The sequence below is a fragment of the Buteo buteo genome, chromosome 1 (genome assembly GCF_964188355.1).
Source record: "Buteo buteo chromosome 1, bButBut1.hap1.1, whole genome shotgun sequence".
In the NCBI taxonomy this organism is placed as follows: domain Eukaryota; kingdom Metazoa; phylum Chordata; class Aves; order Accipitriformes; family Accipitridae; genus Buteo; species Buteo buteo.
Genome location: NC_134171.1, coordinates 41,434,082 through 41,452,510, shown reverse-complemented (window position 1 = coordinate 41,452,510; position 18,429 = coordinate 41,434,082). Strand labels below are relative to the sequence as shown.

The window sequence follows — 18,429 nt, the reverse complement described above, 5'->3', positions numbered from 1 at the left end:
AGAAACAAATTAGAAGTGTTTCTGTTTCTGGTTGTTTTTTCTCCTTGCTAGAAAAGGCATGGGAATACTAGGTCTTGCTGTGTTCTGAAATCCTGTCTTGCTGTTTTCTGAAATCTTATCTTGCTTACATTTATGAGAGCAATCCTTGAGAAGTGTCAGTGGTTATCTTCCAGGGTAATATTTACTTTCTGAGAACATGAGAAGCGGTTGCCAGCATTTAGTCTTCTGGTTGTTGACTTTACTTACCCTGCAAGCCTCCTCTGAACTGTTGTAGTGTTGGAATAGTAAGCTGTGTAGTTTGGCTAGCACTGTATAGGAGGACTCTTTACGTACAATAAGTCTAGGTAGAAAAAGTGATAGCCTATCAAAAAATGTAGGTGAGTTTGCCTCCCTTTGTGTTTTTAGGAAAAAAAAAAAAAAGCTACATGAACTGTGAGTGACCCCTGCAGACCGAAGCCCCCTTGGCCCTCCTTTCGCTGTGGGGAGCCTCTGGTCATCTCCCCTCACCCACTGCTGCCACAAGCGTGTGCGTCGGCGCGTGCTGCCTCGCTCATCGTGCCCTCAGCTGCATTAACCAGCACAGAGCACAGCAAAAGTGGGAAGAGGTGTTTGTGTGGATTATGCATCTTGGTAACCCAGTTAATGGTTAGTGACCTTTGGTTTTTAAATGAAAAAACCTAGCCCGTTCTTTACACTGAGAAACAAATTAAGTATTCTCCATTACCACGTAACATGGGTCCTGGTAAAAGAAAAAATAAGCTGTCAGCACAACCCTTAGGGTTTTTATCACGTTGCACTGCTCTGTGGCTGTTCTGAAAAACAGTGTGGATGGAGACTCTTCAGCAAGGCAGTGGAATAGCTTATGGTCTGACGGATCTTCACTGACTGATGAAAAATGCACGTTCCCTCAGTTAACAGGTCGACAAAGGTGACAAGGATCAAAGCCTGTAAGGAGGAGTTAGAGCTGTTTAGACACCAAGATGAAAAGGTATGCTTGTGTGTTAGATCCCTTCTTTTTCTCACTAACAGACTTCACTGAAGAGAAACGCGATTGCTTTAGGGACAAGAACCGTGCCCCATCCGAAGTGGCGTGCAGGTCAAGCAGGGCTGAGGGCTAGGTGGGTCCCGCAGCTCTCGTGGATGCGATGGTTCAATGTGAAAGCAGAACTGCCTCCAGTGGGCTGCCAGTTCAAACAACTCGGCGGCGTTTCTTGTGCGAGAGTAATGTCTCCTGCACAAGAAAGGAGCAGAAAGGTGGGAGAAGCAGTATAGCACTAACTCCTGTTAAAACAAATCAAAAACTCTAGTACCTGAGATGCGCATGATGGCAACAGCAGCCCTCTGGCTAAGCATCCCACGGGTCCTGAAAGGGGAAGGGAAAATGAACAGAGATGTTATTTTGCTTTCCTGGAAAGGGCTGCTGGTGGCAGTGTGTGTCAGTCAAAAAGGTGGCATGCCCAGACAGTTGTTCAAGCACAGTCTTCAAATGAAATTAAGATGTACTGCTTGGAATAGGCTTTCTGAATCACTTGAAAGCACTAGAGTGGAAATAGGAATCAAAATACAACCTCTTCCCTTTAAATTTGTGGAAGGATTTCCCCAGGAAAATAGCGTAGGCCAGTATCTTTGAACAAGCCCTGACATTAAACGGTGGTGGATCTTTTGAGTATAAAGTTCTCTAGATCTTCTGTGTGTGGGTGCGTGTTCCCCGAGTTGGGCCTGTCACAAAGAGACAGGATTAGCACGTACGGGTAACGAACGTGGGGCAGAGCCACGAAGACTCCTGCCTGCATTTCTGAGGGCTGCTGGGTGAAAAGGAAAAGGGCCATCAGCCCTCTTGCTGGAGTCCCCAAGGCCATCACAGCTGCCCAACAGGCAGCTACGATTGCAATTTTCATATTTTTATTTCTGAGGCAGCAGAAACAATGAACGGAAGTAGAACTGGATGAAAGCAGAAGCCTTCTGGAGGATTCTTGTGGGTTCATGAGAAGGGAGATTTGGGAAGAGCTGAACAGGAGAAAAAGCACGCCAAGCTCTGGAAGTGCTTCTAGTCATACTGCTCTTTCAGTTGCACTGAGGGATGCCCTGAAGTCCTACCTGTCCTGAAAATACCAAGGAACCTCTAAAGACAGAGCTAATCAACCTGGCGGTGGAAGGGAAAGCTGCCTGTCCTGCTGCCTGAGAGCGAAGGTAAGATGGCATGGGTGTTGCTGAGGAAAACAATTCTGTAACCCTGTAGCAGAGTGGAGTCTGGTTCCTACTGATATAAAGCTATTAGGGATAAAGTAATGTTGAACAGGGCCATTCCCAGTTGGAGATAGGAATTACTCCTGCTTTTTTTTTTTTTTTTTTCCTGTTACGGTATCCCGTTATCTTCCATGTGATGATTATGAGAGGAATCAAGTCTGCACTCCAGAAATACCAGGACCCTTTGTCTCTGATGGACAAAGTTGAAAAATATTTTGCCTTAGGATAAGAAGTGAGCTTAACATAAGAACTTAAAAAGTACATGCAAGATCAGACCAAAAGTCCAGCTAGCACAGTAGCCTGTCTCCCTCAGTGGTCAGTAGGATCAATGTGGTCAAAGAGTGTAGCGTTCGCTGCATATCAAGGTGCCACGATTAGATCACTGATCAACCCCCAGACCAGGGAAAGAGACAAATAACACACACAGTGTGAGCGCCAACTTCCACCTTTTATTGCGCAGTTAATTCCTTTTATACTAACAAGGGGAGGCGGGATTACAGGTACATCACAAGGCTGCGACTAACCCTCTAACTTTCCGTGACATCGCGAGATCTTCCGAACGCCGAACCCTACAAAAGAGTACAGGGCAGAGTGAAAGGACGGGCAAGGGTCTAGCATTGTCCCTACTTCTGGCAATATGCAACTCAAGCACTGTCTGAGCTAGAGATGGCGTTTTCTATTTAATAGTCCAGAATTTGTCTAACTGCTGTTTGAATCTAGGCAGACTTTGGTCATCCGTCACATCTGATTATCCAAAAGGTTTCAAGGTTGCTGAAGAGGCATGCTGGCTCTACGGTTCGTTCCTCTGCTGAGACAAATCAGTGAGATATAGAAGAACTATGAAGGCTTGTTAAAGGTCTTAATTCCTGAAGGGAGTAGTTAGTGCTAGGTCAGTGCTGGGTCCAGCCAGCCAGGAGCTGGCTTCAAGGTGGCAGCACTGACAGTAACATCATCACAGCACGTTTTTCACAGGGTTTTTTAGAAGGATGTGGTCTTGTCCACACAAACATTGTTCCTTCAGCTCTGGAGAACTGATTTATGGGTACAAACTTTACCATTAGATGTTTGGGCCAGGAAATACTGAGAGTAGCCATACAACTTAGAGGTGGAACACCAGATTTGCAGGCTATAAAGATTTTTCTGGTGGTCGATTCCATGTTCAGTCCTGGAACATCAAGACCCTCTCCAACACTGAGGCTGGGGGGGGATAATTGATCTCAGGACATCAGGATAGTCAGAGCAATGTACAGGTTCACTCACGAATTGGTGCTGGCCTGTGACATTTACTTAATTGCACCAATGAAGAGAAATCTGCATAGGCAGTCAGCTTTTTTTGCTAGGTAGGTCTGAATCTCATGCACATCCCACAGTTAGCAGAGTTAATGTGTTCCTTAAGGGCTGCGTGCATTGGAGAACGCAGCAGCAAGCTCGACATCTGGGCTCCGTTACAGGATTCTTGACACTGGATTCAAATGGGATCATGGAAAAGCAGATGGGGCTGTGATGCAGCTCATAGGAGAGGCCCAGCAATTTTGGAAATGCAGGGGTTGCTGACAAAACACATATATTTCAAGATGTGGAAAGAAATGCAAGCCAAAATGAGAAAACAAGCAGAAAAATAAATACATGCTAAGGATGGTACAGCAAGTAAAGCAGGAGCAGTGACAGTCACCACCACAGCAAATAATCTATCGCTGAGCAATATGTACTAGATCATGTACCAATGTTATATACAAGATGCCTATGATACACTGTTACGAAACAGTTCAATAGATCATTAGCTAATCAAAGATAAAACTTCTATTACAATTTTTCTGATTTTCTCTCCAAACCCATTTGCAATTTCTTTTGTATTATTTGAGTTCTAAAGCCTGTATATACTGCAGTCAGTTCCCAGGTCTGTAGCTGTTCTACTCAAGGTTTTCCTTCTGAAAACACACCAAAAAAAGAAACCCCCAAAACCAAGAGAGGCGTATTTACAGTTCTTCAGACATAGGTTTTGCTTGGGAAAAACAAGACCAACTTTGTAAATAGGCTTTGTTCTAAGTTGATCTAAGGAAAAGGAAACTTTATATTCTTTTATGAAGACCGTAAGGAAGTACTAAATATTTGTTTTGTTCTTAACTCTTTACCTAGTAATGCCTAACATGCTATTTGTTTTTCTAGCAAACACCTATTAGCTCTTCACAAAATTACCTATTATAGCTCCAGCATCTCTTCCAGACTAATGTAATGTCGTTTATTGTCCACCCACATTACCCATGACATAAACATTAGGCCTGTTTTTTCCCCTTCACATGTGTTGGGGGAGCACATTTTAATATCTAATACATTCTGTATTAATGCTGTATTTCACCTGCTGGTTTTATTATCCTGTCACTTCAGGCTGCAGGCTGGCTTTGCAGTTCTTCGCTGTTCTCATCTTTCTTGCAGCACCATTCAGCACTTTTTTCCAAGTCACCTATGTATATATTAAACAAGCACTAGTCATTAACTCCATCTCCAAAAATAACCTATGGGTTTTCATAGGTGGTTTTCCTCCACTGAAACTGATGACTAATTCCCATTTTGTTCCTGTATTGTTAACCAGCTATTTATTCATGCAAGGCCTTCAATGATGACTTACTCAAAAAGACCAGAACTACCTGATCTCCTTTACCTTCATGTTCACTGATTTCTTCGAAGAATATTTACAGGCCTGTGGAACAGGATTTCCTCGTGTGAGATGGCAATAGGACTGTCTAGCCATTTGTCCAGCAACACTCGGCTGTACTATGGTTCCTACCAGCTTGCCGTATGGGTGTTACTGGTCTGAAGTTCCCTGTATCTCCACAGGATGCTTTCTAAAAATTAGTGTCATATTTGTGACGTTCCATTCCTCTAGCACTAAGGCAGTTTTAAGTGAAAAAATATAAAGTACGGTTCATAGTTCAGCCATTTCATCCTTGAATTTCCTTAGAACTCTTGGATGAATACCATCTGTCCTGTCATTTTGTTTCAAAACCTTTTACACTTGGATTTGAGACAGATGCTCCACCATGCCTCTCCCATTAAAAAGTTCTGTCGTGAAAACTTCCTGAAGCTCCTCTACGTGGTTAACAAAAAAAAAAAAAAAAAGTCATTTTCTTTTCCTGAAATCTTCTCTAGGCATTGCTACTATATCTTGAGCATCTATTGTCCCTAGGACAGCTTGGCAGGCCTCCTGGTTCTGATGTGTTTGAAAGTTATTAGTCCGTCTGTTTTCTGAAGTTGCTCTGATGCTTTTTCCCTGCCACACATTGCTGTGTCTGGCCTGTCAGGGTGCAGTTTTCTTCTGGTTTAGAAATATAACTTCAACTTTTTAAAGACTGCTTTCCTGTATTTGTTATTCTGTCATACCTGCTCTTTATCCACCTCAGTCTTATTTTCGGTGGTCTTTTGGTCTGCTTCACTGGGTAGTATGCCTTTATGCTGGACCTCCAGTGCGATGTGAGCAGTCCCCCTGATGCCTGCAATCATTTTGGCCATCCCTTTTAGTTTTGGTTTGAGACACACCTCCCAGTTCACCTCCAGTTAAAAGATTCCAGTGAGTCATTTCATAAGATTGTCCATATTGAACATGGATGTGAAAAACTAATTTAGCTTTTCTTCCATGACCTTATCTTTTCTGAATATTCCCGTTACCCTTTGATCACTTACTAGTCCTTTCCAGCACTAGTTCTTTCAGTGCTCACAGATGGGCATTATCCGAACTCCCTGACCTGACATACCATACTTTTTAAAGCTTAATTTGAAAGTAGTAATTTCCACATGCTCTTTTCCATTTGCCTTTAATCTATGTTCAACATCCTTCTTATTGAAAGGACAAAATATTATTTAAAAAAATTACTAATTATCTAAATATCATGACATCATTCTCAGTTGATAGATCAGCCTGATGCAGAGCTTTGCCGTGGCTTGCTGCAGCTCACGCTGACATGGCATGCACACAAAACGATCTGTATAATGATGTGGGTCAGGCTAGTAGAGTGGTGCGATAGACTATTTTTGCAATAAAGATCTCTCCAGAAGTCGGGATGTATTTGTAAATGAGATCATAAATAAAAGTAACCCATAGGTGGCTTTTTATGGAGCATCGTTAAGATGTGGGGACAACACAGTGGCAACATTAGGCAGGTCTGCACTGATTTGTGCTGAAGCTAAATTAGCCAATTAATTAATACTAAATGAAACAGAACCCAAAAGCCATTTTACCTCACTGCAGAAAATATTAAAGAGCTCCTTTATTCTGAATTACCTCAAGATATGCTCTTATTCTGACACCATATTTAAAATTCTGTAACCCATGCAGCTTTCTAGGACACCTGAAGGATTATATTTCATTTCAATTTAAAAGCACTTGAGCAGAAGTAAAAAACATTTCAAATAATCAAACTAGTCAATTTGATGCTACTGCTCCACTGCAAAAGATTATTCAAATCTAATCAGAAAGATTTCTTGAAGCATCACAGTTCTGTTCAGGGAGGGAGTCTGAGAATTGAGGGGAGGTGATGGTGTGTTTCTACAGGGAAATCTGAACAGAATATGCTGAAAATGAGACCGGTATAGTCTCAGCTACACACTATGACAGGGAATTGCCTCTAGCTGGAGGAATTTTTGAGGTAAGAATAAAGGTGCTCTAGGACTGTAAACTCTCTACAGGAGAAAATGTTCTTGAGCACTGGATGTACTGCACAGAGAACAACTGCCTCTCACTTCCAGTTTACATCTGCGGCTTCCCAAAAGCTGAGCTTGCAAAATGGAGCCATTGATCCTGCCTGTGCTGAGTATCTCTGGCAGGGCCAACATGTAAAACAGCAGCTAATCCTTTCTGATACTACTTTAAGCATCTCAGGGGCAGGGTGGGAAGGAAAAAACAACTCTGGGTTTCTAAGGCCTTCAAAGATTAGTACCTACTTTAGTATAAAAATGTTTGAATTGTCTTTACAGTTATCTTATTGTCATACTTCCAGGAATACACAAAGTGTTTTTGTCAAGACTCATTTCAGAAAGTGCTACGTTGTTAGCCTACCACAGACATTTACCATGGTTATAGTGCTGAAATCACTTTTTATCTTACAGATGCACAATGACTGTATGCAAATTTATTTCAGAAGTTGATGGACAATAGGGTGACAGTTTAAAAACAGAAGAAAAAAGTTGGAAGCCTGCCCTTTGTAGTACTTAATATTTTAGACATTAAATGTGTTTCAGTGCTGGGCTTTCAAAGGTGAGTAAAAGCTATTGCCTAGTATTTATCTCAACAAATTAAACTATTAGTTTAGCCATGGGATCTCCCATTTCCCACTTGCAAATATTGTTAGACAGCTAGATTTAGACTTTTAAATACACTAAAGGTTGAGTAAAAAAAAAAACCAACCCACTCAACAAATAGTGGAACTGGCAATAACTCTTACCACCACAAACAGGAACCTATCAGGAGCACGTATTCTTTACAAATGCCTCCTCTTTTCTGCAGGAATCTGTTGGCATATGCGGAGATAACATTCCAGCATTTTTCATGCTGTTCTGCAAGCTGTGTATTTTATGAGAAGCCACTAATACTGGGGCCGGGGGAGTGGGAAGGAGTTGGGAACATCTGGGAAAACATACCTCTAACCACATCTGTCCTATAGCCAACTTTCCTGTCCTGATATGGACTGCAGAAAAGGCCGGTGACCCTGAGCTCTGTGAGAGAAAGTAAGCTCCTAAGATTTACTCATTATCAGCTAACCCACCAAGACAAAACTTTAAGACCTGTGCTTTAGTAGTTTGGGGAAAGAAAACAATCCGGGAATAATTATCAGCAACTTCAGTACTTAAAATTAGAGGTATTTTTTTCACTTGCAAGGCAATAGAAGCAAATGCCACTGTAAGGAAAACATCAATTGCAACTAATGGTAGCATATGCGGGAGAGAGAATTGTCATTAAAAAAGTTTAAACCCCTGTATAAACTCCAGGAGTCAACACTTTAAGAGACTTGCCAGTTTTACGATAACAGCCCAACAACAATGCAAAGCACTATCCCACACAGGGCTTCAGTATTCTGGGAGTACCCAGCCTCTCGGAAACATCAAGAATACAACAATAATCATGTACAACATTTTATTACAAAATTGTTAAAAAAGTAATACAATGCAATATACTACAAAATACAAGATCAGCTATTAAGCTACCTCCTTTGTTTTACTTAGCTATAAAGAAACACCCGGCTATCAGTCACTGAATTTCAACAAAACCATTAAATATGCAGAAACATTCCACAACTTTTTCTTCTTTTTTTTTTTTTTTTTTTTTTAAACCGAACTGTAGCAGCCCTTGGCCACTACTTACATTAAAAATAGAGGTCTCCCTACAAAGAACCACATTACCTATACACAATTCTGTACAGATTTTTATACTGAAGCTAACAATGAGCTGCACTTGAGTTCACATTCTTAGCAAAATATTGGATTTTGAGCATAAATCTTTACAGCAGGACATTCATTTATTCTTCATCCTCATCTTCTTCCTCCTCTTCATCATCTTCCTCCTCCTCCTCCTCCTCTTCTGGTTCTGCTTTCTTCTTAGATCCTGCAGGCCTACCTGGGCCCTTTTTTCCTGCATCACTCTTGCTCTTGGCACGATATGCTGCAATATCCTGCAAGAAAAATGCTGTTTAGTTGCTGGCAATATAACTCTGAAGACAAATTTGTACTGCTTCAATAATTTAATAATACTACACTGTGCACATCCAATACAGCGTGTGCAGAAAAGGAGGGTTTCAAGCTGGAGACTTTCATGCTTGCATCTTTTGGCAAGAGAACGCGTGACCCAGACAGTTTTAGGAATTTTATGACCGCAGTTGCTCTGGAGTATGACCGTGTATTTTACCAAGCAGGTGACCTGTTTTCTGGAAGTAAAGCGTCTTACTGGTAAAATCTCTTAAGACACGTAAAAACCACATTCAGGTTCACTGTAAGGGTTCCAGATACCTCCCACGCCACATCTTTCTGAAGCCTGGCAAAGGCTGACATAAACATTTAGAACTACGAACCATATATAGTTTAGGTACAAAACAAAAAGTCACGCATTTACAGTGACCTCTACAACCTTAACCATTATTTTATCACTTTCACTGTACCTTTTCATATTTCTCCTTTAGTTTTGCAGCCTTCTGTTCATATGGCTGTTTATCTTTGGCCGACTGTTCAGACCACATTTCACCTAATTTCTTTGCTGTATCTCCAATAGACAAGCCAGGATGATCATTTTTGATTTTCGGACGGTGTTCAGAACAGAAAAGGAAGAACGCAGATCTAAAACGAGAGACAGTGATGATTAAGGGTCAAACTAGCAGAGTCTAAAATAGAGTCAGACTATGAGAACTAATACTTCTTCCCCCCCCCCCCCCCCCCGGGCCATAGAAACACTCACGGTGGTCTTTTAGGAGCGTTGGGGTCCTTTTTCTTTCCCTTCTTCTCGCCTTTGGGAGGAACATAGTTTTTCATCTCCCTGTCGTAACGAGCTTTGTCTCCTTTAGCCATTTCTTCAAACTTTCCTTTTTCCTTGCTAGACATTGTCTGCGGACACACGGAGGGGAAAGGAGAAGAGCCTGGATCAGATAAAGCGCCCGGTGACCCACTAACGCCTAAGCAGCAGCTGCTACCAGCGATCTCTTCCCAGCAACCCGCGGCAGGGGCGGGGGCCGGGGCCGGCCCGGCAGGGCTCAGCGCGGCTCGGCTCGGCCCGGGCCGGCCCCGCTCACCTTCCACCGCTCCGAGCACTTCCGCGAGAACTCGGCGAAGTTGACGGACGAGTCCGGGTGCTTCTTCTTGTGCTCCTCGCGGCAGGTCTGCACGAAGTAGGCGTAGGAGGACATCTTGCCCCGCGGCTTGTTGGGGTCGCCTTTGCCCATGGCGAGGTCGGCGGCGGGTCCCTGCGGTGGGTGGGGGGGGGGAACGGGCGGCCTGAGGGCGGGGCCGCGGCGCGGAGCCACCGCCGGGCGGGGCCGCGGCCCAGGCCGCTCCCGCCTCTCCCCCCGGCCGGCGCCTTCCCGCCCGAACACGCCCCCCGCGCCGCCGGCCCCTCCCCCGCCGCAGCCCCTCTTTCTCTCGCTCGCCCGCCCGCCCCGCGGCACCTCCCGCCGCCGCCAGGCGCCTCCACCCGCCCCCCCACACCCCCCACACCCCCCCCGCGGCGGGCGGCCCGCAGGGCGCCGGAGCCCGCGCCCCAGCCCTCCCCGGCGGGGCCGCCCGCCGCCCACCCCGCGCGGCCGGCCCCACCCGCCCGCCGGTGGGAATTCCGCCCTCAGCCCCGGGCGCGCCGCCCGCCCGCCCGCCCCGGGCAGCCCGCGCTCCCTCCGCGCCCAGGACCGCCGGCGGCGGCGGCTCCCCCTCCTCCCCTCTCCCCTCAGCGCCCTCCCGCTGCCCGGCGGCTGCCGCCGGCGCGGTGGGGCGCGGGGCCTTGCCTGGCTGCGTGGGGCGGGCGGCGGCGGCGCGGGGCTCTGCTCCCTCCGCGGCGGCTGCTAAATGGTTTCCCGGCGGCGCACTTACAGCCTCTTGTTTTCCACAGCCCTACCCGCCACAGCAACTTGACCCGCGGCGCCCGGGGGCCCGCCCCCCGGCGCAGCGGATTGGCCGCCGCGCCGGTTCAAACTGCCTGCGGCCCCGCCCCCTAGGGCCGGGGCCGCCGGGGATTCGCTGGCCGCCGTCGCGACGTCAGCGGCCGAGCAGCTCCTCGGCTAGGTGGAGCGCGAGGGGGACGTTAGCGCTCATACTCGCTGGAACCGGTTGGGGTGAGGATAGTGGAGGGGGCGGAACCGAAAGCGCTGGGCGGCGATTGGGGGCGAGGGACGGTTTAAAAAACCGCGGGGGCCCCCGCCATTGGCTGCCGGGGGCTGCGCGCGTTTGGATTGGGCGGCGCGGGATGCTGTAGCGTGGTTTAAAAATACAAAGGGAGCGAGGAGGATGGCGGGGCGGGCAAAGCCGGGGGAGCCGCGGAAGGGGACGGGTCGGCGGCCCGCCGGGGCGGGCGGGGCTCGGGACCGGCCTCGCCAGGCGGGCAGGCTGGCAGCTGCCTGGCCGCCGGAGAGCGTGGGGCCCCCTCGGCGCTGCCTTCCTCCAGCCGGGGGCGGGCGGGCCCGCGGCTCGCCGAGCCTGGCGGGCGGCAGCGGCCGCCGGCTGTAAAACGGGGCTTTGACTTCGGTTCTGGCGAGGCCCGCGCCTGGCTCCCTCCCCGGGCTGGCGGGCCTCCGAGGAAGGCCCGTGGCTGTGGCGGGGTGAGGGAGGCGGGTTTTCGCTCTCGGGCCGGGCTAAGAGCACCGGCGGTGGGAAGGGAGAGCGTCGGCTGCCTTCGTGTCCTGTTCGGCCTGCGGAGCGGGAGGCCCGGGAGCAGAGGTGGGCCGGAGCGGAACGGCACCGGTTTGCGTCGGTTGCTTCCCAGTGTAGCGCCAGCCGTGAATGTGGCCCTTTCGGTTTGGGGCTAAAACCGAAGTTGCCTGTCAGTCAGTCAGTCTGTTTTGTCGTTATTTGACTCTCGTATACACGATATGGGCTTTGCTGATGTTGGTTTTCTTCTGTCTGGTTACTCTCATCCGATTCTCTAGTGAGCTTCAGTTGAGGTTAACATTCTTGGCAGTCTAGGCAGTTTCTAACACTCTTGCTTCTTCAGGTGTAGTTTATAGCACTGGTGAAAAGCAGGTCATAACCTTGCTTTCTGAAGATGCCATGCCTTCAGCAGAGTTTTAATCATGTTGACCGAGCTCAATGGTAAAAATAAACAACAACAACAACAAAAAAACCCAAACCTTTAAAAAGACAGCAGCAAGAGTCCCTAAGCTATCTGAGGGTATTGACTAGTTGCAGGTGTGAGAGTGGCCAATGTCATCATCTCCAGAGTCTCCCCCATTCCAGATTCACTCGGTGTACGGAGCATCGAATAAGAAGCACTTACCCGGTCCAGTCCTTCATGTTTGTTCTTTTTCTCCATCCAAGGAGGATGTGTTCATGCAGAACAGTTCACTAATATGGTACTAAATGCCTCCTTTATCCCGGTTTTGTTTTAAGCTTTATGTATTTGTCCAAACTGTGGCCCTAAAGGACATAATGTAAACTGGAAAAAAGTTAGTCAAAATCTTCTATGAAGAGAGGATAACTGGGAGGTATATTGCCAGAGCAATGCAGAGATATGTATTCCCTTTGCAGATGTCAAAGCCTGTCAGAAGCCAGTTACCCAAATTCTTATATTGGCTAACTTCTGTGGCTATTCCTTTTGATAGTGTTTAACCTACAAATAAAGCTTCTAAACTTCTAACCTACAAATAAAACTTCTAAAATAAACATTTACATGAGGGCTATTCCATATTCGGCTCTACTACTGTAAACCATCCCACTACTTCTCAGTAGCAAATTGGTGTTCTCAGTTCTGTGGTACTGAATTCTGTGAAGGCCTGGCCGCTTTGCAAGGAGTTGTTTTAATTTGTTATGTAGCTTTAAAAATGCCTTTATTTCATGTGTTACTCAGAAAGTGCTATTTTGTTTGGTGAATTAAGCTGCCAGATGGGTTACTCATTGACCTTGTGGTAAACCACCTGTATGTGACAGTTTCTTGCAGAGTGTTTTCTAGTTGTTAAAGTAGTTTTGTAACAGATGGCAGAATCTTCCAAGGCTAATGTGTACTGAATGAATCGTAGTACAGCCATTAGTATATCTGGTCTAAAACCATTCTTTGTCCACCAGACTTACCTAGAGCTTTACCATATCACACCATTCAAACAAATTCATAGGTACCTTCTGCGTTGTTTACAGTCATATAAAAATGTAGGTTAACTCCATCAAAATCAGTTTTACTTCTGAATCCTCGCTGGTGCAGTAGAAAGAACAATGAAGTGGTCCACTAGTTTTCAGGAAACAGAGTTTTCTCAATGTCAGTGCTTCTAAAATAGCAAGTCATGACCTCTGGGAGTTTGTCACTGAAAAGTTATCAGGATGGCTACAGGCACCAGAAATTATTTTTAACAGCTGAAAGAAGAATTTTTCTCATTTCACCCATCCAAATCCATTCTCTGTAAGTTCCTGAACAACAACAAAAAAGCTTTATGTAAGTTTATTATTAACATATTTTTACTCTTCCTTTTAACATTAATATAGCAAGTTCATGGAAAAAATTACTTTGGAACAGTCTTTGGAAATTATGGGATATAATTGCAGTGATGCTTCCTCTGTTGCATCTGTTTTCATATCTGCTCTAAGAATATGAAGAAAATGATTGTGGAAAAGCAGGTAGGGTGAGAAAGTGTAATTACTGCTATGGGAAAAAATGAGACCTGCCTTTCAAATGATATAATCAAATGTTTTGAGAAAGAAATTAGGTTCTTGATTCTTTTGAAGATACTCTTTTTTCTAGATTCTCTTCTCTGAAAAAGAAAGCTTTTGTACAATTAAATATATACATAGAGGGTTATGTCATGCAACATAGGGCAGCGTAAGAAACCAAACAGTTGTACTCTTTAACATCTGTCTGTCCTCCAACAAGGAAGGCAGTATTGAAAATTTTCCACGCCTGAACATGATACTGGAAGCTTTCCACAGCAGCGCCGATGCTGAAAGCTCCACGCAAGAATGCCAATGTTAGAAACTCGTCAGTCCCAAAGCTGTGCCTTCCTCCCAGCACTCTCACGCCTGGAAAAGTGCTTCTCTGTGCGCCTGGTTCCACAATAAGCTGTCACCGTTTTTTCAGTACGCCACAGTGTTCCTTTTCAGACAAAACCACAAATTCTGTCTCGAGAGATTTGGTCACTGTTACTCTTCTAAAGCAGTGATGTATGCAGTATTGACTTCGGTCAGTCCGCGTGGTTAATTTATTAACCACATGTGGAAGACAGTTGTGGGGAAGAAGCATAAACTCCAGGACTTGAAGCTTACTCCTGCTTGAATAATTCAGCTCATGAAATGACTGTTAAGTTTTATAGCTCCCTGGCTTCGAGCCCTTTTGAGTTCCTAATCTGCTCCACAATTACAATTTTGGGTGCTATTGTTAACTTCACTTAATCTTCAGTAAACTGCGTGTGAGGAGAGAAAAGCAATGCAGTGACTAGAAATGCTGGATAGAAAGAAGGGAAAAGACCAGGCGAGTGAGACCAGGTTACAGAGCTGAGAAATGGATTTAAAGAAAAGTATGTCACAGACAATAAAAATGTGTGATTGGAGTGATAATACTTTACATCATAGTGTATTTCTTGGCTTCTGTGGGCAGCTTCTACAGCTTTTCTGGATGCTGGTGTCAGCATGGACAAAGCAAGGGAAGAAAGTAACAAAGACCTTTTATGTGAATTAACGTTTCCATCAGCAGATCCATTGCAACAGATACCGTTCAGCTGAGGAAATTGCAAACTACTGTTGCGTGACCTTAACTCTGACCAAACTTTTATTCTGGTCTAAGTGTATTAATGTGGTGACACTGTCAGTTTTAATTCAGTCAGTTGGATGAAGAAGCTCTACTGTCTCTCCCCAGAGACTCTGCTATTACCCAAATTCCTGTTTGGAATATGCCTTAATGGCAATAACATTCTGCTTTGGAAAGTTCTCGATTGATTACTGCTGAAAGGGTCTCTCCTATGGACCTGAGAAGTCAGCATTTACCAGATGAATAATGAAAGCGAGTTACAGCTGCTCTCGATTTTAATGTCACCTAACTTCACTAATAGTAATGCAAGATGTTGAAAGAAAAAGCAAATTTAGCTTATATCAGCAATTTTGTGTTATAGAAAAAGATTAAAATCCAGGACTCAAAAAGCATTTAAACAGGTCACTGCTTTAAAAACTCCCTTTCAACGTGAGTTATGAAGTCTACAGACAGCAACTATGTTTTTTTTGGCTTTTCATGTGAGTGTCTCATACTAGATACATGGTAGGAGCTTTAGGATGAAAAGCAAAAACCAGAACTACCTAGGCTACTGCTTACCTAAATTCAAAGCAGAACTTACTTTACTGTAGTGTTCCAGTTATAAGCAGTTGCTTTCTTTGTACTTTGATAAAAACGTATAACTGCAGCTGCCCAAAAGCTCGCAAAACTGATATTTCTGTCAGTATCTTAAAGAATTGCATTTAAAATATTAGACCTTTTCCCATTTTTTCTGTTGTTGTATAACATGCAAATAATATGTATTTTATAAAAATGAAATATATTTACCCTTTAAACATTACAGTTTTATTGTATGTGCTACTGTAAAGCCTGCATAACCAGTTAAGCAGCTCGTAGGCAAACAGCGGCCGTGTTACACCAGGCTGGTTTATTCTGAAAGCTCAGAAACTTGTTTTGACTTTGTGCTGTGTACCAAATACCTAAAACAAAGGCAGCCTACATTAGACACTACCCGGGACAGCTGCAGAGCAGAGACTGAACTGCAGTAGGTCATATGATAGGAAATAAATACAACAAATCTCTCGTGGTACTCATGCAGATAATATTAGGAACACCAGCTGTTCCTGGTCACAATAATTGTTATCTGTACTTTCTCAGTCTTAATTTGACAAGAACTTTTTTCCACTTGCATTGGGTTAATGTGCCTTTTTTTTTTTTTTTTTTTTTTACTTTTCTATTCCTAGACCTCACTTTCATTTACTTTCTTATTTACATTCAAAGCAATACTTACATAACACATTTTCCCCGGAGATCTTACTAGATCTCCTTTATATTTTGCTGTATTGTTAATGCCTTTTTACAGGTATGAGAAGAAAGCAGTAATTTGCCTTTGTTCATCCATTAGATAGTTTCACAGGCAGTTTAGAGGGGCTTTAAAATGTGGATAGCTGTAACTTATACTATGAAATCAGTTTAAATGGGTAAAAAAAATTTCTATCCTTCAGTCCCCACCCACCGAACTCTTCTAGCCATGGTAAACATTGGTACTTTACCTGAAATATATACATGACTTACTCTTAAGAAATAAAATGTAATTACTACTAAAAGTGTTGTGTCGTTTGGGATGTGGAGAACATAGTTCCAGGATACTATTTTTTCTCCTTCTAAGCAGTAAGACAAAGGGTTGGACTGTGTCTGGAGCCAGAGGTGTGACATCCAGTGAGCAGATCCAAAGAGGCTGTAATCACTGTCCATCTCCCGAACAGTCCCAGCACCCATGTGAGGCTAGCTGCTGGTGCTCACTGCTGCCCAAATGAAGTAGGTGCCAACCCATGGTGACTTAGAAATGATGAAACTTCGACAGAACAAACCAGAACATTTTGTTTCTATCGTGTCTAATCTGAGGGGCTGTTTTCTTCTGCAGTTGTGAGCGCTAGAAACTTAAAAACAAGCAGAGCCTGGCAGTAGAAGCTGTTTCCAATGTAATTGTGGCTCTAAAATCTTTTGGGAAAGAGAAAGAATAGTGTGGGTTGACAAGGCTGTGTGCCACGGGCCACAGGAGGCAAGAGGAATCGTGCCCTGCTGTCTCCCACAGCCAGAAGAGAGAAGCGGGTTTGGCTGATAACAAGCCCGGTTCCGTGTAAGCACTGTGATACTTGTCAACACATTGCCCTTGGGTCCAGGTAGTGGAAAAACTTAAATTAATGTCAATGGGTCTCATTAAACTTAAATGGGTTTCAAGTTTTGGTCATGGAGTACATCCTGTGCTGTTGCTAATGTAGATGTCACGGTAGAATAATTAATTTCTCCTCTTATTTCTGGCAAATAGTGCTGTCATATGTGTCATAGAAATGATCATAGGATACACAGGTAATCTGAGACCAGAAAGAAAATGCTCAGGAAATTTTGAAATTGTTGATTCATGAGTCTCATTTTTACTCATGGATCCTGTAGGATTTTCCAGCAACTGATGATATAAAAGTATAGTTTCTCTAGAGGAGCCCACTGTATATCCTACTCTGTACTGTTAAGTGTTTTACAGTAACAAAGAAGGTTGTTCCAGAGATCTTATGCTACTAGAAAATGTGCCTGTCTATAATACCAGTCAAAAGCTAATGCTTCTATTCCACAGCCCCAACTCTTGTGGGGGAAAAAAAAAATCTTCAGTAAGTTCGATAACAAACCCTTGGGCCTATGATTAATCCTCATCATTTAGTCTGACCATGTGTGAAGTTAAGTAGAAGCTCTCCCTAAACACTGGCAGGGATAAACACCTACTACAAATGAAAAAGAAATAGGGAGCGGCACAGTCATGCATTTGAAGAAATAAACAAGGAAATCTCAAGTGAAGTGTTCCGTGTCAAAGAAAGGCAGGCTTATTCAAAGCTAACAGGAAACTAAAGTGCAGCCCAAAGCATGCCTTTTCCAGTTTTTAAAAGTTGGAAAAAAAGAATCCTTAAAACCTGTAAACTCTCAACTTCAAGGTAAACCTTTGAGAGAGAAAACATCTTGATCAATACACTCCAGTTCATAGGCTTGATCATGGTGTGCAATTTTTACGTCACTAGACTTTAATAATTAGCATTTACATGTTAAATTATGGTAATATGTATGAATATTAAAAGCATAAAACCCCCATTCTCCTTTTCCAGTAGTTAAAAATTTACTTTGTAAAGATGTAATTCATTTTGGAACAGACTTTGATGATATAACTAGAAACACAGCTAATCAAAGAAGTTAAAGTTGTTTAAGAGGTAAAAGATCTGTATGATTTTCCTAATTCTGAAATAATTTACAAGATCATGGAAAATCCTGCCTCAGCAAGTCACTTCTGGAGAAATGTAAGGATCTTTTAGTGCCTCTGGATAGCTGTAATAGCAGAATCGGGTCTCATCTGTGGCGTTTATAATGTTAATAAATATTAAGAGCCAAACACTTGGATACCAAAACCTCCAAAACCGTATCTGTTAAAATGTTGCATTGAAACCGGAGGATGGGGGAGCTCTTGCATTCTGTGCCTTAGGATATGTCCTTGACGGGATTGCAAACTTACCTTGCAACTTTAAAGGCTAGAACCTTTATCAGTATGAAAGCTGAGACTCTAATGTTATCTTTCAAGTATGGGAGTTGAGGTTTGAGAAGCATTAAAGATGAATGGCAATATCTAATGAAGAAGCAATGCTTTCGATCAGCTGCTGTATATTGAATGAATTATAGCAGCAGGTGCTATCCAAAACGTAGAAAACCTGGCACATTCTGCCTAGTGGTCGTTTTTTGTGAAAAAATTTGCAAAACATTTTATCTATCTGATCCTTTTCCCA

The 18,429-nt window shown here is 44.0% G+C and overlaps 1 protein-coding gene across 1 annotated transcript; it reads right to left on the bottom strand.

Annotated features, from left to right (window-relative positions):
• Nucleotides 1–8,357: 8,357 nt before the first annotated feature.
• HMGB2 (high mobility group box 2) lies at nucleotides 8,358–10,856 on the bottom strand. The gene is made up of 5 exons (XM_075028420.1): nucleotides 10,716–10,856; nucleotides 10,014–10,184; nucleotides 9,683–9,828; nucleotides 9,390–9,564; nucleotides 8,358–8,906 (listed from the first exon to the last, which is right to left on the bottom strand). Exons 2-5 carry the CDS (start codon nucleotides 10,161–10,163, stop codon nucleotides 8,754–8,756), a joined length of 624 nt encoding a protein of 207 aa, XP_074884521.1. The 5' UTR covers nucleotides 10,164–10,184; nucleotides 10,716–10,856; the 3' UTR covers nucleotides 8,358–8,753.
• Between the last annotated feature and the right edge of the window lie 7,573 nt (nucleotides 10,857–18,429).